This window comes from Lobosporangium transversale (assembly GCF_002105155.1).
Source record: "Lobosporangium transversale strain NRRL 3116 chromosome Unknown BCR41scaffold_25, whole genome shotgun sequence".
Lineage (NCBI taxonomy): Eukaryota > Fungi > Mortierellomycota > Mortierellomycetes > Mortierellales > Mortierellaceae > Lobosporangium > Lobosporangium transversale.
Window position 1 is genome coordinate 381,265 of NW_019029003.1, and position 26,541 is coordinate 407,805.

The 26,541-nt window shown below is 40.6% G+C and overlaps 7 protein-coding genes across 7 annotated transcripts; 2 read left to right on the forward strand and 5 right to left on the reverse strand.

Annotated features, from left to right (window-relative positions):
* Nucleotides 1–3,692: 3,692 nt before the first annotated feature.
* BCR41DRAFT_101936 (hypothetical protein) lies at nucleotides 3,693–4,214 on the reverse strand. Its single transcript, XM_022019313.1, has one exon. It carries the CDS (start codon nucleotides 4,078–4,080, stop codon nucleotides 3,739–3,741), a length of 342 nt encoding a protein of 113 aa, XP_021880167.1. The 5' UTR covers nucleotides 4,081–4,214; the 3' UTR covers nucleotides 3,693–3,738.
* Nucleotides 4,215–5,267: 1,053 nt separating this feature from the next.
* Nucleotides 5,268–6,218, forward strand: BCR41DRAFT_101946 (hypothetical protein). The gene has a single exon (XM_022019314.1). The coding sequence runs from the start codon at nucleotides 5,365–5,367 to the stop codon at nucleotides 6,130–6,132; it is 768 nt and encodes a 255-aa protein (XP_021880168.1). The 5' UTR covers nucleotides 5,268–5,364; the 3' UTR covers nucleotides 6,133–6,218.
* Nucleotides 6,219–9,351, forward strand: BCR41DRAFT_101947 (hypothetical protein). Its single transcript, XM_022019315.1, has 3 exons — nucleotides 6,219–6,429; nucleotides 6,590–6,944; nucleotides 7,063–9,351. The coding sequence occupies exons 1-3, from the start codon at nucleotides 6,305–6,307 to the stop codon at nucleotides 9,295–9,297; spliced, it is 2,715 nt and encodes a 904-aa protein (XP_021880169.1). The 5' UTR covers nucleotides 6,219–6,304; the 3' UTR covers nucleotides 9,298–9,351.
* A 356-nt stretch (nucleotides 9,352–9,707) lies between these two features.
* Nucleotides 9,708–11,781, reverse strand: BCR41DRAFT_381331 (26S proteasome AAA-ATPase subunit RPT6a). The gene is made up of 6 exons (XM_022027303.1): nucleotides 11,589–11,781; nucleotides 11,294–11,391; nucleotides 10,848–11,135; nucleotides 10,544–10,707; nucleotides 9,930–10,342; nucleotides 9,708–9,823 (listed from the first exon to the last, which is right to left on the reverse strand). Exons 1-6 carry the CDS (start codon nucleotides 11,710–11,712, stop codon nucleotides 9,729–9,731), a joined length of 1,182 nt encoding a protein of 393 aa, XP_021880170.1. The 5' UTR covers nucleotides 11,713–11,781; the 3' UTR covers nucleotides 9,708–9,728.
* Nucleotides 11,782–12,164: 383 nt separating this feature from the next.
* Nucleotides 12,165–15,755, reverse strand: BCR41DRAFT_378134 (sulfate transporter family-domain-containing protein; the record flags this gene model as incomplete). Its single annotated transcript, XM_022027138.1, has 8 exons — nucleotides 12,165–12,208; nucleotides 12,314–12,763; nucleotides 12,875–13,885; nucleotides 13,985–14,185; nucleotides 14,290–14,680; nucleotides 14,778–14,904; nucleotides 15,082–15,256; nucleotides 15,341–15,755. 8 exons carry the CDS (start codon nucleotides 15,753–15,755, stop codon nucleotides 12,165–12,167), a joined length of 2,814 nt encoding a protein of 937 aa, XP_021880171.1.
* Nucleotides 15,756–17,279: 1,524 nt separating this feature from the next.
* On the reverse strand, nucleotides 17,280–20,316 carry BCR41DRAFT_371820 (hypothetical protein; the record flags this gene model as incomplete). The annotated part of the gene is made up of 3 exons (XM_022026635.1): nucleotides 17,280–19,082; nucleotides 19,219–19,659; nucleotides 19,879–20,316. The coding sequence occupies 3 exons, from the start codon at nucleotides 20,314–20,316 to the stop codon at nucleotides 17,280–17,282; spliced, it is 2,682 nt and encodes an 893-aa protein (XP_021880172.1).
* A 4,224-nt stretch (nucleotides 20,317–24,540) lies between these two features.
* Nucleotides 24,541–25,249, reverse strand: BCR41DRAFT_423186 (hypothetical protein). The gene is made up of 2 exons (XM_022030263.1): nucleotides 25,035–25,249; nucleotides 24,541–24,930 (listed from the first exon to the last, which is right to left on the reverse strand). The coding sequence occupies exons 1-2, from the start codon at nucleotides 25,201–25,203 to the stop codon at nucleotides 24,659–24,661; spliced, it is 441 nt and encodes a 146-aa protein (XP_021880173.1). The 5' UTR covers nucleotides 25,204–25,249; the 3' UTR covers nucleotides 24,541–24,658.
* Between the last annotated feature and the right edge of the window lie 1,292 nt (nucleotides 25,250–26,541).

The following is a 26,541-nucleotide window of genomic DNA, read 5'->3' on the forward strand; positions in this document are numbered from 1 at the left end:
TAGACTATTCTAACTAGCAGGTGATGACTTTTTAGTCTGTTTCCCATGGTCCTTCTTCTTGGTCAAAAAGGAGATTATTCGGATACGGACCTTTTTTTATTTTTTACGCCAACTTTTTTTGTTCGTAGTTGAACTGTAGTAGCGCGATTATGAAGCAATCGTTCATTTATTTATTTTTTTTTTAATGGCGCTATGCAATAAAGGCTATTTTGTCAGTAAAAGAAAGAAAAAAAAAAAAAAAAAAAAAAAAAGAGAAAATGATGCAGCTGCGTTGGAGAGGGTACCAGAGACTATCACCCCACGATAGTGGGATAGTATAGAATTGTAGATAATCGTATTTACAAAGATGAAGAAAGTAAGCAAAGCTCGAGCGCAACGTCATAGTTGTTTGGAGCTTGTTTTTCCTGTTCCTTGTTTAAGGTCTGGTGTTCCAAGCTTTGCTCAAGTCGAAAAAGCCATTTTGTTCCTTTGCGGCGTCCTGACCATAAAAAAACAAAAACGCACTCTCGAAAAAAAAAAAAGTTTGTGCTTGGGGTCGCTTGGGGTCACGAAAGCAAGAGATTCCAAGGACCCAAAAAAAGAAAAAGTAATGACGCGGGTGTCACTCTTTATTTTTTGATGATGTCATAATGCTTCATTGAATGATACAAAAAAAGAAGAGAATTTTGTATCACCATTATTCAATTGAATTGATTAAGCATCCAAGACAAACAAGATTCATTAGCATTTTGCATATTTGCATTTGCATATTTGCATATGGAATACAGTACTGAACTACAAACAACTTTGTAGATCGCTCATTGTGGAGAGGGGTATTGTTGGTATAACATGACTGCAAAGCTGATATAGTTCTGTACAAGTTAGTTTTACTAGACACAACGGTCCAGTTGATGACGCAGAGTATACAGATTATAGCGGCGCCAACCCTTTAATTTTTTTTTTTTTTTTTTTTTTTTTTCCAAAAAGAAAAACAAAGTTGTCACGAACTAGTTAGGTCGAGATGAAATGCCGATCTAGTGATTCTAGTCGTGCGCAGATTAGGCGTGAGAGAATGTATACAGTTCCATCAGATCGCAACTGTATCTTGGTCGTTGTATATTGGCTTCATTTAATAGGATAAAAGGTATGATGAAAAACCAAAAAAAAAAAAAAAAAAAAAAAAAAAAAAGGCATTCATGTCGTTGTCATGATTGATCCCTTTGGGTTAAAACTTCATTTCTCCTTTAAAAAAAAAATCACTCGAGGTCTTTTGAGCACGCTAAATTGGTCTGGTCTAGTCCGGTTTCGTATTATCTTATTTAGAACAAAAAATAATAGTAATAATAATAACAATAATAATAATAAATAAATAAAAAGTAGGAAATGGCTCTGGTCTTCATTCAAGCTGTGCTTAATATACACCAGTCCTTCATTTCAGTAAAGTCTTGATCAGAGAGAAAGAGGATTGTCCGATGAGGAGCGAATTCATCAAGGATCCTTTTGATCATTTCGACTAAAAAGCCTTTTTTGGTGTGACCTGTTTTTTCTATTTTTTTGTTTGGAATGGATAATTTATATACATATATATAAAATTCAATTCATTTCGCAAGTAGAAAAGGTATATATATATATATATATAATACATATATAACAGACTTGTTTTTAACCTATTCAATTCGGTCAATCACCATTCAATCATCTTAGCGTCTTTAATATAAACATTGATATTATTAATATACATATATATATAATATAATATAAATGGATAAAATGAGTATTAAATATACATATATGAATTACTGTTACGGTATATATTTTATATACATACAGTAGATAGATGTATTTTGTATCCTGCATTTATATTTAGTTTCAATTGCATCCATTGGCAGGACAGAACCCAGCCCAGCCGTTTTTTTCTTTTCATTATTATTTGCCACCAGCCACACAGCTTTTTTTTTTTTTTTTTTTTTTTTTTTTTTTCTTCTTCTTTGTTTGCTATTGTTGTTTGTCTGTAAGAGTCGTTTGTAAGAGTCGTTTGTCGTTCATTGCTGCTATTCTATAGACATGCACACTCTAAAGAAATACCAACTCTTACTCTCTCTCTCTCTCTCTCTCTCTTTTTCTTTTTCTTTTTCTTTTTCTTTTTCTTTTTCTTTTTCTTTTTCTTTTTCTTTTTCTTTTTCTTTTTCTTTTTCTTTTTCTTTTTCTTTATTCTTTTTCGATTCAGTCTTGATTTTTTAAATAGAAATATTTATATCTAAATAAATGCTGAATAAATGCTGAATAAATGCTGAATAAATGCTGAATAATTACTGAATATGCAGTCAATGTTTATACCATTTATGATTGTATCCACATATGGATGTAGATATAAATATAATATCCTTCCATACCACACAACGCAATCCAACACAAGAAAGAATGCCGCAGTGGTGATGGGTGGAGCGAAAGAGAAAAAAAGGAGGATTGGAGAGAAGAAAGAAAAGGGGTGGGGGGGATGAGGTTAATCAATCAATCAATCGATACATAAATCCCAAGATACACATATTTTATGAATAAACTGGACTGGATGTCACACACGTATAAATATATAAAGGTATATCTTATTGTATACAGTATAATATATAAATATAAATATATAATAGGATAATAGTAGTATGAGAGGAGAGTATTTAAACGAGTTGTTGATGTCAATCTATTACGTATTATCGTAAATGCTAAAAAGCAAATAGTAAAATAAAATGTTTGAAATGCAGTGCCCCATTTTGCAGTCATTTAGTCATTTAGTCATCTAGTTACTAGTCATCTAGTCAGGAAAAAAAAAAAAAAAAAAAAAAAAAATAGTTATGACCGTGCTTGCAAACTTTTTTTTTTTTTTTTTTTTTTACCCCTCCTTCGCCTCTTTCTTTCTTTTCTTCTCTTTCTTTCTTTTGTACTTCTCTCTCTCTCTCTCTCTCTCCTCTCAATTTTAATTTGTAATTATTGAAAGGCAGAGTTTGTTCATCTCTGATCACTTTCATTTCTCATCACTCCATCGTTCCTTTTTCCATTCTCCCATTGTCCATCCATTCTTCAATCCAACCTCTATTCAATTTCAAGCTGAATTCATTCCATTCCATTCCATTCCGTTCTATTTTCATTTATCTCTTTCTTATTCCCCATAAAAAAAAAACATTATTCTCTCATTCTTTCACGTTCAATCTCTCCTTCATTCTTTCTTCTTTCTCTTCTTCTTTGAGTAAGTCACGGGAACTGATTTCAATACGAAATAACACCTGATTCATTCGTTCAACATCCTCTTTCTCTCTCTCTTTCATTCAACCTCTTACCTTTCTTATATATCCTTATCATCAGTAAAGGATATTATTCAAGCCATCAATCACTTGTCCAAAACGTAATTGCGCAAGGAGTCTTTTTTTTTTTTTTTTTTTTTTTTCTTCTCCCTTCTCCTCTCTTCAATAACAGCTACAACAATAACAGGCAACAACAGCAACAGTAACAGTAACAGGCAGCGACAGCAATAAATTATTTCAGTACACTTCGTTAGGGTTTCATACTTGGTGATGAGACGCATAAATGAAAAGGATTTAAAAGAAAAAAAATTGTGAAGGGGGGTCTACATCTGGGGAGACTGATAAAAAAAAAAAAAAAAAAAAAAAAAAGTTCAAGAGAAATCAACCTTCTTAAAAAGTACAGGGAAGAGCTTATCTGGCAAAAAAAAAAAAAAAAAAAAAAAAAAAAGAAACAGAGAAGCCTATTCTATCCACAAGTGGATGCTTTGCTCCCCATCTGTTTTAGGCAAGCAAAGCATATTCCGTTCGCTCCCTTGGCTCTTTCACTCTCTTTTATTTCTCTTATTTTCTTGAACTCCTTGCATTGCTTTCGGCTCTTGTCCCATTTCCTCATCAAGGTCGATACAGAGCAAAAAAGAAAAAAAAAGAAAAAAAAAGAAAAAAAGAGGTAGATAGAGAGGAGAGGATAGAGAGATGGCTGTCTCCCTTTTATTTTTCCCAAGAATAAATAAAAAAAAAAAAAAAAAAAAGCGATTGAGCTACAGACAATGTGAAATATGGAAATATGGCGTATTTTTATAATAATCATTTCATTTTGGAGCAATTGAAACGAAACTGACCAATTTTTTTCTTTTTTTCTCTTTCCCTCTTATTAATCGTCCAAATCCATCTTTGCTCACAAACATTCACACATTCTCTCACATTCATCACGCACATACTCACATTTTTTCATTTCTCCACATTTCTCTCTCCTTATCTCTTTCTCTTTCTCTTTCTCTCTCAATCTCTCTCATACACTCTTACATTCTCCTCATCCACCGTCGATCATTTACGTCTTTCGACGTACACACACATACATGTGCCCTTCATCCTCTTACCTCTCTTGTATCTCTCAGATTAATCAGCAAAAAGAAACGTGTACACTCAATCATAATACACGGACACAAGAAATACAATCGCTGTGCTTCTCCATCCCCTTATCCGCACATTCTCATCTTTTCTTTATAACAAATTCCCATCTACATTCTTCTCCCCCCCCCCTCTTTCCCCATTATTCGGTCCTATTCATTATCGTGATCATAACGTTCCTTGTCCTTTTTCATCTTATTCTTCACCTTTAATTTCATTTACTTGAACCAACTTCTAATCTATCTATCTATCTATCTATCTATCTTTTTTTTTTTCTTTTTTCTTTTTTCTTTTTAATTTTTTTTTTTTTTTTTTTTTTTAATTTTCATTTTATTTTTACTTCTGTGTGGACATGGACTCTAGTCTTGTCATCGACCACACAGGGGGCAATTCATCCCGCACAAATACAACATATACTGCCTCCTCTACCGCCGATACTGACAACACTGATATCATCCCTAGTAATATAAAGATCATCGGCGCCAGTACAGAAGGCAGGACGGACTCTGCTTTGCGGAACATGACTACAAGTACTGCCGCTGCCATGGCCCAACAGAGTCTCAACACTACAACTGCCTGCATAGACGCAGGCGATGAATCAGAACCCCACCTTCATACTCCGCCTCAACAACAACAACAACGGGAACAGGCCAACGACACAAAAATTGACTCAATACAGGTCAATGCTCCAAACACCAATCAAAAATCCTCTGTCCCTCCATCTGAGGATTCATCCTCTATCAACTCTCACCAATCCCTGCCAACTATCACTTCTAGGACTTCAACATCCTCCTCCGTATCCTCCATTTCATCTGCATCCTCTTGCTCTACTACTACTTCTGATGACCATCATTCACAAGGTAAGATTTACTAGTCCTTTTTTTATTATTATTATTATTATTATTATTTATTTATTTCTTTATTTATTTTTTATTTTGGGAGCCATGTCATTCCCGACGACACAATGATGATAATTATGATAATTTTGCTCTCATTTTGGTCCGTTGGCTTAGTGCTAATTCTTCCTCTCTTATTTTATTTATTTATTTATTTTCATGCATCACCAATGTGTTCCTGTTTTAATGTAGCCTCAAAATCCTCCTTTTCTTCAAAAAGGAAGGCTGCAAGGTCCATGTCGCTTGCATCAACACCCGCATCTATCTCTGAGCTGTTTCGTCGCCAGAGCAGCACAACTAGTTTGGGCAGCATCCTCACACCCTCAACTCCATATTTGGAAAGCAAGAGCTCCGATCCCATTCAAGGTCCAATTCAATTCGGTTTTGGCTCCTTCCTTCTTTGGCTAAAAGATCATCCTTCCTCATCCAAGGTTGGATCTGAAAACCTCGGCAGGTTCTTACTAGTCAAGAGTGCCTCCTTAATTGCTGCCTGTCTGGGCTGTGTCTACGGTCTGGTCTTTGACAAGCAACTGTCCATCTCCGCTTGCTCCTTTCTTCTCTTCTTCCTGCCCGCTGTCCAAGGCGCCACAGGCGCAACCCGTCTATGTGGACTCATTCTTTCTCTAGCCATCACCGCAGTCTTCATAAACTTTCAGATGCGGACCATCCCTTTGTTGGGTCCCAGTCTCGAGACCACACTACTCTTTGCCTTACCCCTCGTGACTGGAATGCTTGTCGGACGCAGAGTTGGCCTAGCTTCCTGTCTGGCAATCATTCTCTATTCTATTGAAGAGTATCGCGAGAAAACTAAGGTTAGTACAAAGTACATGTCTTAATGATCATCGTTTGTGGAATCTTTTAAAGTTTTAATGTGTTTTATTTATTTTTATTATTATTTAAAAAAAAAAACCTTTTTCTTGCTAGGATGGAGTGCTCTCCGAGGAGGAAGCTTCTCGTCTGTGGGCTGGCTTCGGTGCCTTTTGGGTTTCAGTCCTGTTCTTGGGAGCTATGACATGCCTATACCAATGGTGTGTCGATGTCTGTGTTCGCGACGCCAACCTTTTCAAGGACATTGCTGTTGCTAACGCAAAGTCAAAGGATGGTGTTGTTTCATCCGTCTCTCACGAACTGAGGTAAGCACCCTCCTTTTCCTGCTTTTGTCTTTGATAATGATAACAGACTCCTAGATTATCATTCAAAAAAAAAAAAAAAAAAAAAAAAAGTATATTTCCTGAATGGGGTTTAGCATATTAACTTTCCATGTTTTCCTCATATTTTATCTTGCTTCGCCAGAACTCCTTTGGCCGCATTGATTGGATGGACCGAACTCTTGATGAGTGACCAGACTCTTAGCTCGAGTGCCCAGTCAACTGTGTCAATGTTGCATTCATCAACACTGTCGCTACTCACAATCTTGAATGCGCTCCTGGATGTGTCCAAGGTATCTGCAGCCAAAATGACGAATTGCAGTCAAAATTTCAATCTGCACGATCTCGTGCTCGATACCGCTAGGATGATGACCGGTCTCTCCGGTACTCGCACTGTAGAATTACTGGTCGACTTTAGTGCTCAAGTCCCGGAATTGGTTCGTGCTGACCCAGGAATCATCAAGCAAGTCCTTGGCAATTTGATCTCAAACGCCATCAAGGTAAATGGGCCAGAACATCTTCCTATCTCCCCCAACAATGTTTCTATTACGACTGAACATCCCTCCCTAATATATATATATATTTTTTTCTTATTCTTCTTCTTCCGTACCTTAATAGTTTACTGATGTTGGTTATGTCAACGTCGGAGTTTCTTTAAAGGACGAGGACGACGATACTGTCACTGTCGAGTTTGTGGTTCAGGATACTGGGAAAGGCATTGCAGAGGAGCAAAAGGATAAGCTCTTTGTTGAATTCAGTCAGGTCGAGGGTGGCAAATGCAAGACTCACGAGGCTGGAACTGGCCTAGGTCTGTTTTTGGTCAAGAACTTGGTCGAAGTTATGAACGGTACTGTCTTTGTTGATAGTAAACTTGGCGTGGGCTCTACATTCGGATTTGTAGTCAAGATGGAGAAACAGTTCCTCGCTTTTAGGACACCCGGTTATGATCATGTTGTCACTGTTTCGTCTGCCTTCCAGGCTGGAACCGTTCAGCTAGATCCTGCTTCGCCCGTCCTTCCAGTTACGCCAGGCCTTGCCCGTAGCACGACACCCATGCCCATGAACGATTCTGTAGCGGGTATCAAAATCACCCCTGTTTCAACTCCTGCTGCCACTCCCAAGGATCAAAACCAAGCTAAAGATTACTTCACCTTGCAGCCCTCCGAGGTCACGCGCGCAAATGCCAACAACATCACGCTCAGAACTCGTGACCACGCCTTCCTCTCCAACCGCCAGTACTACCTTCATTCTCAGTGCAATTACTTTGAGGACTTTTTGTGGAACACTGCTGCAGGCCGTTGGAAGGCACATGGCGTTCGACGACTGTCATATGAAGAGTGCACCTATGGTTGGCAAACAGACTTTGGGCTTGATGACTCTTTGGCCCGTTTTGGAGATGTGTTCTTGATCGACCTGAGTCCCAGCACCAATCAACCAAAGCTGGAGAGTGTACTCACGGACCAGGAATATGCGCGCCAGTTCCTGGCAAAGCTTTCACAGCTGCTGATTATCAGAGCTGAGGCACGTGTTGGCATTGCTCGTCAGGCCTCCATCATCTTATTTTACCCCTTTGGCCATCCCCCATCACTAGGTCAGGAACCTCTGCTGACGCTGGGACAGTATTATCAAATCTCGCTCTGCCGTAAACCGGTCTCGGAGCGTGCCTTGGGTGCCATTATCAAAAGACAAGTCGTCACCATCCAAGCCAGTGTTAATGAGGAACCCTGTGCCACCCCAAGTCCTGCGCCTGCACCCGGTACACCATCCATGCCTGCCAAGGCTTTTGACTTTGAGCATGGGCTACGTCTCGGTCGACAAGAAGGGGCCAAGAAGGCTACTTTTGCCCCATCATCCACTAATGATCCAAAGGATGTAAAGGCAACCAAAGATCTCAAATCAACATCGTCCGTAGAGTCACCTCAACCACAGGCACCCAATCCCAATGTCGCTCAAACCCAAGCATCTCATGTACGATTTGCAAAGAGGAATGGGTCAGTTCCCAAGCTTGCCTTGAATGGGGATGCCGCCCTGGCACAACCGTCAGAATCTGGGTCGAAGCCTGTAGAGAAGGTGGGGAGGCCAATCAAGAGCCTGTTGAAGCGCGCCTCTGCAAATGCCAAGAGCAAGTTACGACCCGCTTTGATGTCCTCGGAGAGTATCCAGAGCCTCAATGCGGAAGGTAAGCGGGTGCTGATTGTTGATGACAACTCCTTCAATCGCAACCTGCTGTACCATCAACTGACTAAGCTTGGCGTGTCTCGCGTTGACCAAGCAGGATCCGGACAAGAAGCTGTCGACACCTTCCTTCCTGGTATCCACGTATTAGTTCTGATGGATCTGAAGATGCCCACAATGGGTGGCTTCCAAGCGACAACACTGATTCGTCAGAAGGAAGCTGAGCACTGGGGTCCAACAGCTGTTATTGCAGAGCCGTCCAAGGGTTTGCCTATTATGAGTACTTTGAACGAAAGTTGGATGGATGATAACTGTCCTTGGTCCCCCGAGCGTTTTGCGGGCCCTCCAGATGTTTCACATCGACGAAGCTCTGGTGGATCCTCCGGCGCACTCTCCTCATCACCCAAGGCCACCAGAGAGCGATCAAAGAAAACGGACGCATCGCCCTCCAACATGGACGAGCCAAACTCTACTGAAGAAAACAACATCAATCCTAATCCTAAATCAGAAACAGTTCATCCAGCCAGCATCGTTGCCTTGACTGCAGATTGGACAGCAGAGATTGGCGAAGACCGTGAAAAGGCTTTGAGCGGTGGATTTGATGATGTCATGGTGAAACCAATTTCACTACCTTCGTTGTCAATCCTGCTGGAACGATACATGGAGAACAGGGATTGAAGTATTTTATTCTTCTCCACTCCATGACTTTTATTTTTTTATTTTCTTTTCTTTTTTTTAACCGAAAAAATTTTTTTTGCGATAGCTCCACCACATATCGCATGTACACTACATTACACTACACTTTCTACAATACTTTTTTTTTTTTTTTCTTTTTCCTTTTTTTAAATACCTTATGTTCCACTGTACGACTATATGCCACATAGATTTTTCCTTTCTTGTCAGAACGTCATGACACCTGTAAAATTGTATCAACACATATCTCTCTTCATGTAATAAAAATAAAAAAACCAATGAGAACAAAAAAAAAAAAAAACTAAACAGACTAGCAAATGTCAAGTGTTGGTCCCAAATGTTTTATTGAGGAAATAGCGCAAAAAAAAAAAAAAAAAAAAAAAAAAAAAAATCATAGAATGAGCGTCTTCTATATTTTACTTGAAGAGCTTGTGGACACTCATGCTCTGGTCCTCAGCACGCTTCATGACCTTGGCAACTGCCAACTCAAAATCTTCATGCGTAACATGGACTAGAAAAAAAAAAGAACAGAATATTAGTAATAATTCCAAATATCTGTTCAATTCACACCATTAATAACCTTTTTTTTTTTTTTTTTTTTTTCCTTCTTTAATTACCTCGACGCTCACGCAAGGCATACATGCCGGCTTCTGTGCAGACTCCTTTCACTTCGGCACCACTAGAACCCGTCATTTTTTCTGCAATCTTGCGAAGGTTAATGCCACGCGTCAAATTCATTCTCCTTGAATGAATCTTGAGAATATCTGCACGAGCAATCTCATTTGGTGGTGGGAATTCGATCTTGCGATCAATACGACCTGGCCGTAACAATGCAGAATCCAGGATATCGATACGATTCGTCGCCATGATCACCTTGATGTTCTTGGTTGCCTCAAATCCATCCAGCTGGTTCAACAATTCCAACATTGTACGCTGAACTTCACTGTCGCCTCCTCCTCCACCACCTTCGCCACGTGAACTTCCGATACTATCGATCTCATCCATGAAAATAATCGAAGGAGCGTGCTCTCTTTTTTTTTTTTTTTTTTTTTTTTTTTTTTGGTATGTTAAAGCCCAAAGGAAGAAAAGAAAAAGTTTAGTATCCAAATATCCGAATATATTGAACAATGAAGTAAAGGCATTCATTATTCAGAACAATAAGGAAACTTTTGTTTTTCCTTCTGTTGAAAATAATAATAATAATAATAATAATAATAATAATAAAACATACCTTGCCATGACGAACAACTCGCGGACCATACGACTTCCTTCTCCAATGTACTTTTGCACCAATTCTGATCCAGACACACGAATGAATTTGCAGTCTGTATGGTGAGCGACAGCACGAGCCAAGAGCGTCTTTCCTGTTCCTGGGGGTCCATAAAGCAACACTCCCTAAAAGAGCAGCATTTCCATTTCATGCGTGTGAATAAAAAAAAAAAAAAAAAAAGAAAAAAGAAAAAATCATAGAGTTACTATACTTGCTAATTTTTTTCTCTCGTTGCTTTTTTTTTTTTTTTTTTTTTTATACACACCTTAGGCTGAGCAATACCCAAAGCTTCAAAGAGCTCAGGATGCTTGACAGGCAATTCAATGACCTCTTTGATCTCTTTGATCTGGTTGTCCAGACCTCCAATCATCTCATAGGTCGAATCAGGCACCTTCTCCACCATCATCAATGAGACCAAAGGATCAATAGCGTTGGGTAGAATCTTGTGCAATGCATAATTATCGTTCTTGAGCGCTACACGCAAGTTCGTAGTCAGCTTTGTCCGGTCAATGCCTTCTCCAATATCAACAACATACTTTCCTTCGGGATGAACCTTTTGAAGGATGAATCAAGAGAGTTTTTTTTTAAAAAAAAAAAACAAAAAAAAAGTTGGATCCAATGTCAAATCTCCTTTTCTTTTTTGCACTTTTCTTTCTCTTTTCATAAAAGTAGAAACGAATCGATTCAAAGCATTTTTTTTTTTTTTTTTACCTTGACAAGGACTTTGGTCTTTCCCATCAGCTTAATAACCTCTGCAACATACGATCCAGGTTCCTGCAATAACTGAAGCTCTTCACGAAGATGGCGAACTATAACCATTACGGATAGTAGTATATACATGTACAAGAAAGACTTATTAGTTATGAACGGAAAAAGAAAAAAAAAAATAATAATAGAATCAAATAAGACCCATTATTCATCGAAAGAGGTTTTTTTTTTTTTTTGTTCTTTGGTTGATGGAAACTGAAAGAAGGAAAAAAAATAAAAATAAAAAAAAAAAACTTGCCTTTAGCATTCAATGCATTGCGCTGAGCTTCCAGTCGACGCAGATTTTGAGTCTTTTCATGAATTTCACCCTCGGCTTCCTCAATTTTGGCACGGTAAAAGCTCTTGATGCCGTCACGAACCATGGTGAAAAGCTACTGTCTGACTCTGTCTGCTTTCCTACTGTCTCTCCTTTTTTTTTTTTTTTTTTTTTTGTCGATTATCCTTCCTTTAGGTGTTTCACAAGACAGAACTGCAAAAAAAAAACTAATTTGTAATTGAATGTATGTTTATGGAGGGATGAGGAAGAGGAAGAGAAAGAGAAAAAGAAGAAATATATCTATTTGAATATATGTGTATGTGTGTTTATTAGCTTCGTTCTTTTCTTTTTTTTTTTTTTTTTTTTGTTCAGAGCAATGAAAGAAAGGAAAAAAAAAAAAAAAAAAAAAAGTATGCGTGCGTAATGAGGGATGAAATCTGTGCTGTTTCTGCTTACGCGTGTCTCGCGTGCATCACCACTTTTATTCAAATTTATGCAGCTCATACGATCGGTGCAGCTTCTCAAGCGCATCTCATTTTAGTCACATGATATGAGAAACTAACTCAAACTGAACGCGTATTGTGACATCAAGTTCAAACGCTCTAGAAAAAAAAAAAAAATAAAAAAATAAAGAGAGATAGGAGCGAGTAAGTTTTTGAATACTTCTCTGCACTTCAAAAGACATTTGAATCTAAAGACAAAATTACCTGCAGAGTAGCTCATGGCGATTCTCATAAACTCAACAGCAAGAGAAGGATCGTCCTTAACCATCTTCTGGAACTGGTCTTGACTTAAACCCCAGACCACACCATCTGTCTCCGATACCAAAGTCGATGTTCGAACCTGACCCGTAAAAAGCCCAATCTCGCCCGCAATGGTGCCAGGAAGAGCCACCTCTGCTGTCCGTCGAATCACACCACTGTCTTGGAATTCTTGTATACTTCGCATCGTGCCCGTTTCAATTATATAAAGCCCATCGACTGGTAATCCACCTTGACGCCAGAGTATTGTACCGGCCAACACTGTCTTACGTGTAAAATACATGCTCAGCTGTAAAAAGAAATCGATCGGATTCTCACGTGTATCCGAGAATGCAGCCAAGAGTGTCGGAACGGGTTCTTGAAGATTCATAGGTTGTGGAATAGGCCGATCATGTGCTGTTTTAATATTATTGTTAAGCATAAAAATAAGACCGAAGAATATTAGTTATTTTAGAGTCAGCCTCTTTTCCACATCTTGTAATGAGATGAATAATGTCGTATTCTTACCCAATAATGTGTCGCGGGCCACATTGAACAGAAAGCTTTTTCGCGGACTATTGGGAATTTGCTCAGAAAAGAATCGGCTGGTTTCTGAATCTCCATCCTCTTCTTGAGCAGCCGTTTCCTCCAACTGTCGTTGCCGTCGAGCCGTCTCTATGGCCGATGCCTTCGCTCGATAAAACGTCTGCAACAAGCAATTCTCGCAATATTCGAGCGCCTCGCTTAACCCGGGGAACACCTGAGTATCGAAACTCTCCTGAATTGGTTGGCCATGACCATGGCCTTCACTCATACCATTACCAGAGCCTGCGCCCCAGACGCCAACCATTTGAAGCGTCCTACTCATTTCTTCGTCCAAGCCAGAAAGAACTAAGCACACGCCTTTAGCACGCACAGTCCGCCGGATTCGACCAAATCCCTCTGCTGCAGAGAAATCAATGTCGCGGACCAAAGCAAAGTCCAGGACCAAGAACTGGATTGGATTAGATTCCCACCGGCGACGTGAAAATACATCCCGAATAGCCATTTCAACTTTGTTGATCGTTCCAAAGAACATGTCACCTTGTAGTTTGAAGATGTAAATCTGACGGCCGACTTGTCGAAGGAATTTTTGTTGTCGATAGACACGCCTGACTGTCGACTTGGCTGATTCACCCGTGCATGAATACCGGATACATTCCTTACGAGAATTCTTAACCACAAAGAATACACAGGCCAGCAAGATACCCACAAAGATACCCTCGACGAATCCGAGCGCCGCCATGAAGACGACAATCAAGATAATCGTAAGATATTCGAAGCGATGAACAAGACCCCAGGTGTCTAAAAGGGCTTCTTTAACAAGGTCCATACCTAGATGGAAGATAAGGGCACCAACTACCATCACAGGAATATAGCCTACTATCCATGGGCCTATAAGAAACACAATAAGCGTAGCTACGGCGAGCATGATCCCTGCCACTCGGCTGTTACCACCAGATTTAATGAATAACACCGAATTTGTATACACCAGATAGTCTAAGTATATGTTAAGAGACATGGACGGATAGTGTCTTGTCAGCTTATAGAAGTTTGCTTTAAAAGAAAGGGAGAAAAAGACAATAGAAACCAACTTACTCTGAAGCGTTCCGAAGCAACCACTCAGTAGATTAGAATAGCCGTGTGCAACAAGTTCGCGGTTGATATCGACGTTGTCTTGTCCTGTGGATACAGCAAGTGCAGGCACATTGATTGGAACATGCAGAATTCCAAAAAATGTTAATGCAAGCATCACAGGCACTGTTTCCAAAATGGCACTCCAATTGGTTTTCCCGAGATCTATTGTTAATAACAACAACAATGACAGCATTGAGAACGTTAGCGAGATATCAGTATTGTGTTTCTTCCGTGAGATACCCAAAAAAAAAAAAAAATTGTCATACCAAAAAAGGTATAAAATTGCCAGCCTGGTGCATTGCCTGATGGCATCGGAAAAACCCATCCATTTTCACGGAGCATATCCCAGTCAAAGCCGGCAATAGCTACAATCAGATAAAAAAGCATTGGGACAGCCATGAAGAATGTCGGGATCAAGAACGGATGTTTAATCTTGCGCTGCAGTAAACGTAGCACGAGTGCCAGCGACAGCGGTGTAAACCAGAGTGAGAAGACATGGTGGTTCAGGAATAGAAATCTAAAAGTCTCATAAGAGTATGTCAACTCAGAGGTCATTCTCGAAGTCACCTCCAAACCAGTAATGACCAAGAACCAGCCTACACCCCCGATGCATCCCACTAGGATATGGCGAGGAAAGAACGCAATCAAAGACCCAAGCTATATTTATGATGAATGAAATATGTTAATTTTTTTTTTTACATGTTAATTTGTCTTCCATTAGTGACTACAACAACCGTTATCCTTTCCAACCAACCTTGAAGTATCCAAGAGACATGAAGGCTGCACCAGTCATAATGGCGCTAAGAGCATACGCGAGGATAGTAGTCGCAATAACCTCATCCTTGTTTTCAGCTCCAAGTCTTCCCACAATTGTTTCTGCCCTATGCATGCAAAGACCCACAGACAGAGATAAACGATGATTACTCATCATTTGTGTTACACACTTGTGGAAGAAGGTTTTCATGCTACATAATAGGTCTCTCTTCTTCGCGCTAAAAAGCTTGTTTTTCCTCCCCACCCCCTTTTTTTTTTTTTTTTTTTTTTTTTTCAGCACTTACATCAAATGCAAGAATGGAACCACCTCAATCATCATTCCTCCGTTCCCGCCTTTAAAAGCACTGCCGCCAAGAGAAAAGACTAGTTGAGAAATAATACAGCTCACAAAAAACATGGAGATGCCATCAGGTCCAAGAGATTGAAATGGAGCAGTGTTGAGCGGGAAAATGATCAAACCTAATATGGAATAAAAGTAAAATTTTGTATTAGAAAGTCAACAAATCGTGAAAATTCAAAACAGACACAACAAGGCGCACTCACCATATGAGATGGCATCTAAAAGATTTAAGAGCAAGCCGAGAACAACTGCTGGTAGAAAGCCGATAGGTTCATATAGGCACTTTTGAATAATCATTTTTGAAGTCCACTTGTTTGATTTAAAGTCATCCCAAGCACTCTCCTGTGTCGTGATAAGGCTACTCATGGATCTTCGTGGCCGACAATATCGTCCTTGATTTCTAACATTGGTTCCAACACTATCATATCCATTCGTTAATGCGGTCTGCGGGAGGAGCGACTCTGCCTCATCACTCGAGAATGTCTCGTCCTGTGGTCCAATAAAAAAGTTCTTCCATCGAGCCAAGAATCCAGTGGCGTCAGTGGACGATGACACCAACATATCCTCACCCTCGCCACCCTCTACAATATGGCCATCTCCAGCGGCTGATGTTGTCATTGTCGTCCTTGTGTTATGGCGACTGAGGGTATGGTCAAGGGATGGATCTTGGGACGATACTGGGTGTGGTTTTTGAAAGGGGCTCAAGATGTTGTTGTCGCTGTCATTTACTAAAAGTGCTGTTGTTGGTGTTGCAGCTGATGTAGAGGATGATGCAGCTTCTGGTCTTCCTGTGCTTTGACCATTAGATTTCAAAAGCATACTCAATCCACTGGAAGGGATTTCCCTGTCCGGAATGCCCTCGAAAAGTTGTTGACGGCGGACGCCAAACGATGATGAAAACAGTGGTTGATTAAACTGAAGTGAACCAGTATTTCCAGCCATACCCATACTAGACAACGAGGTGCTCGTCGCTAGTGAAGTGCCCGCTACAGCTGCAGGGAGATCCAAGGTATGGAGCTGTTCCAAATGTCCAAGTGCCAAGGATTGCTCACGGATCAAAGATGATGAGAACAGTACTTGAGATGTAAATGACATAGCGTGCGGTTGCAATAGAGGATCTTCCAATAGTGCGGAATTAATGGAGCTCCTTCGTTGGCTAACCACTGAGGCCACATCGCCCATGGATCTTGTGTCTGACAGCTTGTGTGTTGTATTATCAATCGTACTCGTACTCGTACTCGTACTCAGATGGCGGCCACTATGATGTGGATCTGTGATAGATGTAGAGCTAGTGGCTGATTTTCTGAGAGGAGGTCGGCCAGAAAGGCTACTCGACTGAAAGTTTGTGCCGTGCGGATTTAGCGACATTGAAAGGCGTCAGGATGCACAGAGAGACTGGCTGGTCTTGTGGTTAGCTGGTGTAAACGGCAATGAGGGTGTTTTCAGAAAAGAAGGAAATGGAAGAATGATTTTTTTTTAAAAAAAAAAAAAAAAAAAAAAAAAAAAGAACGATTGTAGTCTCGTGCTCTTCTTTCTTTTCAAGCTCCACTATCCAATATTTTAAAAAGAAGATGATGTTGCCGCTGATGTTGATGATGTCGTTGAGTCTGTATTAGTTTATGTGAATGTGGCAGAGATGATGCCTAACATCTTATGACATATCCAGATCTGAGTAAAAAAAAAAAAAAAAAAAAAAGGAGAGAATGACGAGCATCAAAAGCAGTAATGTTTACCCCCTGTAGACTGAATGGACTTACTCTCTTTTTCCTACAGCACAGACATTTGTTGTCAATTGTTATCATAAATACTTTTTTTTTATTATAATCGCGTGGATATTTGGTATATGTATTTCCAAAGTGAAAATAATAGTCAATAAGTTAAAAAAAAAGAAGACAAAGATACAATAAGAAAAAGAATCATGACCACAATAATAAAGTACGTGAAATATAAACAAGGACGATGCAAAAGAGCAACAGGACAAGGCGCGTGAAATAAAGACATAGAATAGCGAACAAAAGAGACTGTAAACATCAAAGGCATCAAAAGCATCTGGACATGAAAAAGGACGTAAAATAAAATAAATAAATAGTTAAATAGTTAAATAAATAATGGACATAATGAAGGCAAAAGAAACAGGATGCTTTAGCTAACATGCAAGTTCATCACTCCTTCGGCATAACAACTCTCAAATGCTAACGAGATGTCGTCGTCATCCTTCATGATAATGTAGTCGTTATCCTCATCCTTATAGCGAAGGCGCAGAGGCTGCGAGTCTGGTCGACGGCAGCCACATAGGCGTATCTTCTTCTCAACTCGTTCAACCAACTCGTTATATCCGATTTGAATGGGGACCACGATCAGATAGGCATCATCCTGGAAATTGACCTTAATCTTGAGCTGAGGTACTCCTGCACTCAGATTACTGTTGGATGGCTGCTGTCGCAGAGTACGGCTGGGATCTGGACGGGGTGAGCTATGACGAGAGGGAATGGTTGGGACTGCAGGGATGTTAAATGAGCTACCTGGATATGGCGTCGTTGGCGAGTTGGGACCACTCGAGTTAGAGGGTCGTCGGTGGTGAGCTAGAGGCGTGGGAACTTCGGGGGCATTGTGCCAAGAGGGGTTAGCGGCCGCATGAATATTGGGGCTGCTCTGAGCACGTACACGAAGCTGGCCAGGAATCTGAGGAACAGGAGGAGGTGCCGATCCTGAGGTACTGTAAGAATAGCCTGTGGAAGCATTTCTAGAGAGCGGTTGTCCAGGGGTATAGTCGTCCGAACCATCGTGGGACATGAACCTGGACATGGTCTCGGTCATAGGTGAGTGGCCTTCACCGTTGCTTCGTCGTTGCCATGAGCTACTGCTACTGGTCGAACCACGAGAATTTGAAACTGTAGGAGAAGCAGGATATGAGGATGGTGGGGAATAAGGATACTCTCCTGGTGACATGAGACCCATAGTAGTGCTTGCGCTGCTGGAAGTACGAGGCATAGGTGGAAGCGACATACCAGGTGAAGGTCGTCCGTTTGCGGCTGCATGAGATGTGTATCCACCGGTACGTGAGTTCCAGGATCCGACGGGTTGAACTGTGCCATCCTCGGTCTTAGCTCTGGGGCGAGATCCAAGCATAGCTGGCTGAGGTGCAAGACCGAATGGCAACGAGTTACTGCGATATCCACGCTGATCTTCATAGTCCTCTTCGTCGCCATCCAAATCGTCATCCAGATAATCATCGTCATCCCTATAGAATGAAGATTGTTCAGGAGTCACGTATGGCATACCAACGAAGGCGGTAGTTGAAACAATATTGGTCTTTTGTGCATTAGCCTCCGTCACCAGCTTATCAAGGACGCTGTGCCATTTCTTAAGCTGATCCTCATTTCGGCAGCGGAGCTCAAACTCATCAGCCGCAACATTCCAGACAAGATGAAGAACATAAGCTCCAGAGACGGTAACAGGAAGAATCGACTTAATATTGTTGATGTAGATACGTCCGTTGAGGTGAAGTGTCGGTTTGGGCTTTGCGCCTTTAGGAAGTGGTTTTGTCTGTTTCTTTTTGCTAACGATTTCCTGACAAAAGAGTATGATCTTTTCAAACAAATAGACTTCTAACTCTTTGTCTGAAGCGCTACGGGGATTCAAAAGTTTATCATGTAAGAGCAATGTACCAAAGTCAGATACAAGTTCTCCTTCTTTCCAAGCAACTTTGTGCTGTAAGGCCTGTGCAATCAAGTGATTGTCCTGCTTGCGATTCGTTTCGTTGATACGGTCAGCGACACGCTTGATGGAGGCTTGACCTTCAACTAGGTCTCTGTAGTGTGGGAACTCCGGATCTGTCAACTTGATGAGCTCATGCATAAAAAGTGGGTATTTGCAGATACGTTGGACAGGCTTGATCAGTTGCGAGGTGATCCCATAAATAGGCTCCATCAGATGGGCCAATTTCTACAAGAAAGAAATAAAGAAGGAATAGTGAGACATTGAGCATGTAATGCGAAGTACCATAGAGAAAGAGAGAGCAAGAGAGAAAAGATATGGAATATCATATTGAAAGACAGCCGTATCTAGAGACTGAACTTACCTGAAGCTTGGGTGCTTCACTAAGAATCAGCTTGCTCGCCTCATTGAAATTAGCACAAAAGGGTTCATATACAGCAAATGCCTCCTCATGCTGCAAAAATACTTGCCCAAAATTCTGATCTTGAGGAGCAAAGGCAGCATGAGTCTCCACAGCGATAAGGAAGCGTCTCTGGAAATCCACTAGAGCATTGAGATTCGCAAAGATGAGATGGATAGTTTCGGGTGAAATTATAGTGCCGTCCGTTTGGAGAGCGCGCATATAAGTTTGGAGATCCTCAAGATCACGAACATAACTGCGCTCAGTCTCCAAAATCTCTTGTACAACCTTGGCTCTGTTGTCGGTAGGCTTGGCTTGATCAGAGTTGCGCTTGGTAGTGAGCCTTGCGCGAAGCAATCCCTGATCTTCCATCCTATCAAGGACCATACTCACTGCTTTGATCACCTAATCATCCGCCACATGGCCACCCCCCAGAAATGAAAATAATAATGTCAGCAGCTGAACGGGTGGTATCACAAAGTAATAGGCGGGAGAATGAATGAAAAACAAGGAGGCGGGAGAGGAATGATTCTGCCTCCCATTTTCTCCTAAAGACAAACCACGTACACACCACTAGACAAACAACATGTAAAAAATGTAAAATAAAATAAAAACAGTCCATACCTTGACAAATCCATTAGTGTCGTCATGGAAAAGATCCGTGATGGAGAAGAGATCGTTTTCGCTAAAGTGAAGCTCCTGGCGACAGGCCACAAGAAAGTGGAAGACGGAGGCCTTGCAAGCATTGATGTTGCTGAGATTAGTGGCAGGGTTGATTTTAAGAGGATCCTTGGGACGCAGACCGTTGAAGATGCAGGCGAGTGGAGAGCCCATTCGGAAAAGGACCCATAGTTGGTGGACAGGGTCATTTGGACTGGAGGTGGAAGGGGCACCGGCTTGAGTGTTTTGGAGTAAATCAGGATTGAGGTACTCTTCAAAACCAGGAACGCCTGAGAGACGTTCGATTAGGTTGAGGCACGACTGATAGAGTGAGACAACCGAGTTGCCCCTGGTGAGAGGAGGCGGAGGAGGTTGCTCGACGACGGTCGGGGTCAGTGGCATGACTGAAAGGGAAGAGGGTGTTGTCTAAGCAGAGTAAACTGTAGTGCCGATTTTTTTTTTTTGATGCCAGAAGGAGATGAAGGAAAATGATTGGAAAGGATTGGAAAGGATTGGTCAGCAACAGAAAGTCTCGCGTGTCAAGCAAAGGGAGCAAAGCCCTTCTTCTTTGACAATTAAGAAATGTATAGTAATGATATGATAAGACAGGAACGAAAAGTAAGCAACAGAAAGAGAAAGTGGAGAGGAGAAGCACTGTATCAAAGTGAAGAGAAGTAAACGTGCGTGTGTGGTGTAAGTAAGCAGAAAGTGTAGTTTCTTGTGGAAGAAAGTGAAAAAAAGAGGTGTCACACCGCATATTAAAATTATATCGCAAGAAAAAAGATTTCGCCTCTTGCACTGGGTTGGACCAATCAGACACACATAAGAGAATACACTAAATAAAAAAAAAAGTACAATATCCATGGCATATAGAGACATGACAAAAGCCAATCTGCCCACATCGCAAACGCACACACCTGCTCTTTCTCTCTTTCTCTTTTTAATTGAGCCGTCTGATATTGAAGTACAGAAAGGTTTGGGGACAGAGCAGTGCATTGATACACACATATACAATGTGCAAACGAGATGTGTCTTTAATTCGACCATTGCCCATCTTTTTCCTCTCCTGAATGTTACAACATTCTTTGTTTGCCAGAAAAAGACTTCAGATGTGCATGTATAGGATAAATGGTTGGCGGGATATGATGTTTCTGTGTGCTGCAAAACGTGAAGACATATCGCATCACTAATCTCACATTGCATGTTGCTCGAAAAGCGAACGATGGACCAGAGGCCAATCCATGTGGGAGTTATTAATAAACCATTGTGCTCTTTTTTATCCCAGCTCCTCTTGCACAGCATGGTGAGAGAAAGAGCAAAAGCAAGATAGTTTTGACCATGCCTTTTTTTTTTTTTTTTTTTTTTTTTTTTTTGGATCCCTAATGGTCCCATCTTAATTTTTTGATTTGTTTTTAGGCGCTTGGCTCTTGGGCCTTTTGGCTGACAAACCATTGTATACCACAAAAAAAAAAAAAGCAACAAACAATAAAATTGGAAAATAACCGAAGTCAGGTCGGGGTATTCTATATCAATATAGACCCATATTTAGCGATGTGTATACAACGCTTGCACGAATGTCTGTGTATGTGGTGCAATAGCGAACCAAAAGGAAGAAAAAGAGAAAAGGAGGGAAATTGTTATGCGGGTTGAGAGCAGGAAGAAGGGACAGATAGTGTGGTCGAAGGCCAGAGGAACAGGGGTGGTTCCCCGAGCAAGGAAACACCCACACTTTGTGTACACACATCAATTCAAAATTTTTTTAAACTATGTTCCTTAGTTCCATGTCGTGTGAAGATGAACAAAGGAGAGTGAGATAGTGAGAGAGAAAGAAAAAAAGGAAATAAGGGTGTTGTAATATGTTTGTTGGCTTACTCTCTATTATTACAATATTATGGTTTTAATAAATCGGTTGTTTTTAGGGGGTGGTGATGAGGGAGAGAGTATGAGATGGAGAAGTGTGAGATGGAAGGATGGCAGCAAGACCCCAGAATAATTGTGTGTAAGAGAAAAGGAAGATTGGTGACGGACTGACTGCGAAAAGGAGAAGAGGGGCTGAATGAAAGAAAGGAGAGGAATAATGTTCGAGTCGGTGCGGACAGAGAAAGAAAGAGATGAAATGAAGAGATGATGGAGCGACCGGCGAGATGAAAAAGCACCACAGAACCTGACTTAAACACTCTAACGTCCCACTTTTGTGAAATGAAAGGTTATTTCACCTCAGTGCAGACTATATTTAAATGTACATTTTTGATATTGTGACAAGATAGGATAGAAAAACAGAAAACAAAACGGACGAATCGCATTCAATCGACCAATCGAATCGAATCGATGCTCTTTTTGAATCTCGTTCATTTTAGATCTTTTTGGGTCTAATACATAGTCATGGATGTACCATGGGTGTACCATGGATGTATTTATCATGGATGAATGATTTATTTTTTCTTGTTGTCTTTGTTTCTTTCTTGCTATTATATATAAATGTATATGCTAATTATTTTAATTACTCATTCAAGGAGTCCCGACTGAATGGCCGAACGCCAGGTTCGTTTTTTTTTGATTTTAAATTCTGCAAAGCTGCTCTGCTAAGTGCAAGTGTGCAACAACATATTTATATATATACATATATATAAATTAAATATATATATATATATATATATTATACGACATATATATATAATACGATTCAATAGTTACAAATATATATACAAATATATACAGAAAGTTCCAGCTTTTAGTCTTCCCGGAACAGAGTGCTTATCGGTTTCACGTACGCTTGTCTACTACAGTCTGGCAGGGTGCACTTTTCTCGAAAAAAGAAAAAAAAAAAGAGCACATGGAAAGAGAGGTACCTCCAATACTGTACATTTAGACTACCCGTGTGTTTTTTAATACTGATGCACCCGTTCAACTTTCAAAACTCCGAACAATCGCAGGGCCAAAGTGAATAGAAAAATGGGTTCACAGTATATATATATATATACCATATGCCAAGTATCAAATGGGCAAACTCGTTATGGATAGAATCCAGAAACTTGTTATTCTTCCTTTAAACTCAGTGCACAGGCTGGAGTAAAGAGTTAAAGGTCTGTCAAAACATAGTAGCTCAGCGTCTTTGCTTGGTCGATCGTTGCGCAGCTGCTGATCAACAATGAATATGTTTCCTATGAGTAGAACGCGTCGCATTAATAAAGAAAAAAAGAAAAAAAAAAAAGGACAATCACAAGAATAGTATAGTCTGATCATGTTAAAAATGGTGCCCACGATATTGTTGAAAAGTATGGTGAGCCACATCGGGATGAGGGAGACGAACATAGTCGTTATCAGAACGGCGAAGCACATTGACGAAAACAATGAATACAACAATGAACAGCACTCTATTTTGATGGCTAGCATGAACAAGTGCTAAAGGCGAAGAATACCAAGCTTCGGTACATCTTGTCAAGTGACAAGATCATTCAATTGTAGATTTTCAGCGCCATAAGATCGATAGATGTTTCTGGTAGGTTCCCACACCAGTCACGTGATGACTTGACGATTCACACCTTTATTTGTGGACACTATGAGCTATTCTTACAGCTAGATACCTCCCATGTACCATTGGGGACACGTCAGACTTTTGGAAGAAGATGAAGCCCTATTACCAAGTCTCATTGTGTTTTGCAAAGGCAATGGCCGTGGAAGTAGCACTCAGGCAGAGACAGGAAAGAATATCCATGCAGCAAAGGATGAGTATGACGCGAGTAGCCAAACCAATCCCGAAGGGCAGAAAATCATCGTTTTCTCTTTCTGATAAATGTTTCGTTGCCAAATAGGCGCTTTATTCTTCAACAATAAGCAGTGGAAAGCTGCTTTAAAAAATATACAGTCACTGGAGGTCCTGAAGATGGATTTCTGTTTTTCTGTTATAGCATTTTGAATACATCTATTTCTAAAGATCTAAATAAACAATGCTATTTGATCAACAATAATGAAAATAAATATTAACTCTCAGTGAACATCATAGTGTACAATTTGATCTATCTGCACAGCATAAGAGAGAGACACAGAGTTATTCATGGCCACAGCTGGCTGTGGAAGTGAGCCTTATTGGTGGTCATGGCAAAGACAAGTCTCAAAGGAACTGGCGCCGCTAGAGTATGGCGGGAGGTTGACTTGGGCGGAATCAAGGGTATTATAGCATCGTTTATCCATGAAATTGCCCACCATTAGTTCTGCTTCGTTCAAGCAACCACATGTCGTCACATATTTGGTATCTCCTAATTTCCTTTCTCCCCTAGAGAAATGAAGTGAGTGTCTAGCCAGCATACGTATACAAGCACAAAAGAGATGAGTTGAAAGGCAAGTGACCAACTTGTACTCCTTGCCTTTCATCTTAAAGATTGCGGTTATCGCCTTTCTTCTGTCAGTCCCGGTTAGAAATGGGGCAGAAGGAGGAACACGAAGATGGGAGGCTTCAAAGAGATCTAACGGATATCACCGGCTTCTTTCATATTAGGGGAAGGGGTGAGACTGGGGAAGAGTATGAGGAGAGCAATGTAAACTGCAGGAGGGATTGAAGCAGAAGGTCATAGATCTTCATATTTTATATTGTTGTTTACGATTTTTTATTCTATTTCATTGGTTATTAGGGAAGCTATCAAAGAGACATAGTCTCGGTTGATTATTATTGATGTTGGAGCTGTATCACGCAACGAACTAAAAAGATATAAGAGCCGGGTTGGCAATTATGGGGTATTTTCGTAGCTTAGGCACAAATCTTGCCGGTAGGGCAGCATCCTCTCTTCCCCTTCGCAGAGATCCAACAGCTATAGCCTTTTTTGCAGCATCCACCACCCTTACAGCAACGCGAATTCAAGGGGCAGCAGCTTTTGCCATCGCAGCCCATCTGGTTGTTCCTGCAGCAGCCTTTCGCGTAGCACCAATAACCAGCACCACAGCAGCCCTTTTTGCAGCAATCACCGCCAAGGGGGCAGCACCCCTTCTGCTTTGGACATTGGCCATATCCTCTTCGGCATTCTAAGCCAAATCCCAGGATTTGAAATAAATACGTCTGTTAGAAAGTTATATAATTAAACGAGATATCCATCCATACATTTTATGAGCAAACCCGCAAAGTATACCTTGTCTTTTCGAGAGAAGTACAGCCTCGAATTCCGATTTCGCCTCGAAATATGGCTTAATTTCGTTAAAGATTAGTGGAGCGGCAGCGACTTGGTCCTCAGCTGGAATGAAGTCTGCAGCAGCAACCACAGTGAGGGCAGCGATAGACAGCAAAGCGGAAATTTTCATATTGAGAAGAGCAGAATCAATGTAACAAGAAGATGTGAGAGAGATGGTGAATTGTTGTGAACAAAAAAAAGAGGAAAAAAAACAGAGGATTAGCTTATTATAAATAGTTTTTCTGTTGGAAGGCCGCTATTAAGAATCAGCAGCACGGATCATTAGTGGCAAGCAAAGGACACGCCGCAACGGGAATAAAAAAATTTAAGCATGCTCTAAAAATTTTATCATAGGCGAAGAGTGTAGAGGAGTGGTCGAGTCGACTCAGAGCCTACAACAAGGAGGTCAAATGGACACGCCGTGTGCATGAGAAGTCGATTCAGAGCCCGTACAACCTAAACTATAATATATATGTATATGGGATGTGGCTGTGTCCTTGTCGACTTCTATTCTGGAGGGGCCAGATCAGACTTACCGCAGCCTCCAATGGAGCTTGGTCTACATGTGTTGATAAGGTATTAAAGCAATAGGTTAATTGGAAAACATAATACTTCTAGCTGTAGAGCATTTGATTGAGGAGAGACTTGATGTAAACTGCTATATGTTAAATGCCTATGAATTGGATCTATGAGCGATTTCTTCGGATAGTATCCACGAAACTGACAGAAAAACTCTCCCTTCTCCCCATATTTACACGCTTGCAAATGCAATCAAAGAAGGGTAAAAAGGAGGAGGATGAAGAGACATTGGCTGGAGATAATCACGAAGACGCTGACAACACGCCTTCATTGCGATGTTGATGTGATGGAAAATAAGAAGTCTAAAGTAGCCACTACATAGTCAGGAAGTTTATTCAAAGGCTGTAGAACGCCATATCCACATTGACATTGCTGCAGTCAGGTTTGTTCTAGCTTTCCGTCAAGTTGAAGTACGTGTACGGAAGTGGCAGTATGGAGTTCTTTGAAAAACAATTGAGTCTGTCGTTAATATTTTACACCCGTGAGTTTATCGGATATTTTGTAGCGACACTAACAGGGTATAGTTCCTCAATAGTTCGAGCATAGCCCTATTGTCATTAAAGTTCAAGGCACTATTTCTGCCATCGAGAACTTTGTTTATCTGAATCGACTTACTAAAATCAGTTGTGGGATGGTTCCCTCAACGCCAATGTAGTAAACCTTTAGTGTCATTCTCAAAAGACGGGCTGTCCTTTATATTTCAGAAAAGCACACATCTAGGGTAGAAAGCCAAAAACCAACCCATCATTAGCAGATATGAAATTGGCCCACGGCTCAAGAACCGGGTTATCATGTGACACCACTATTCTCATCTGTAGGAAAGCCCTTGAAGAATGTGAGAGTAGACGTGGATTCAAAAACAAGGTAATCTTGGTGTCCCTGAAAAGGA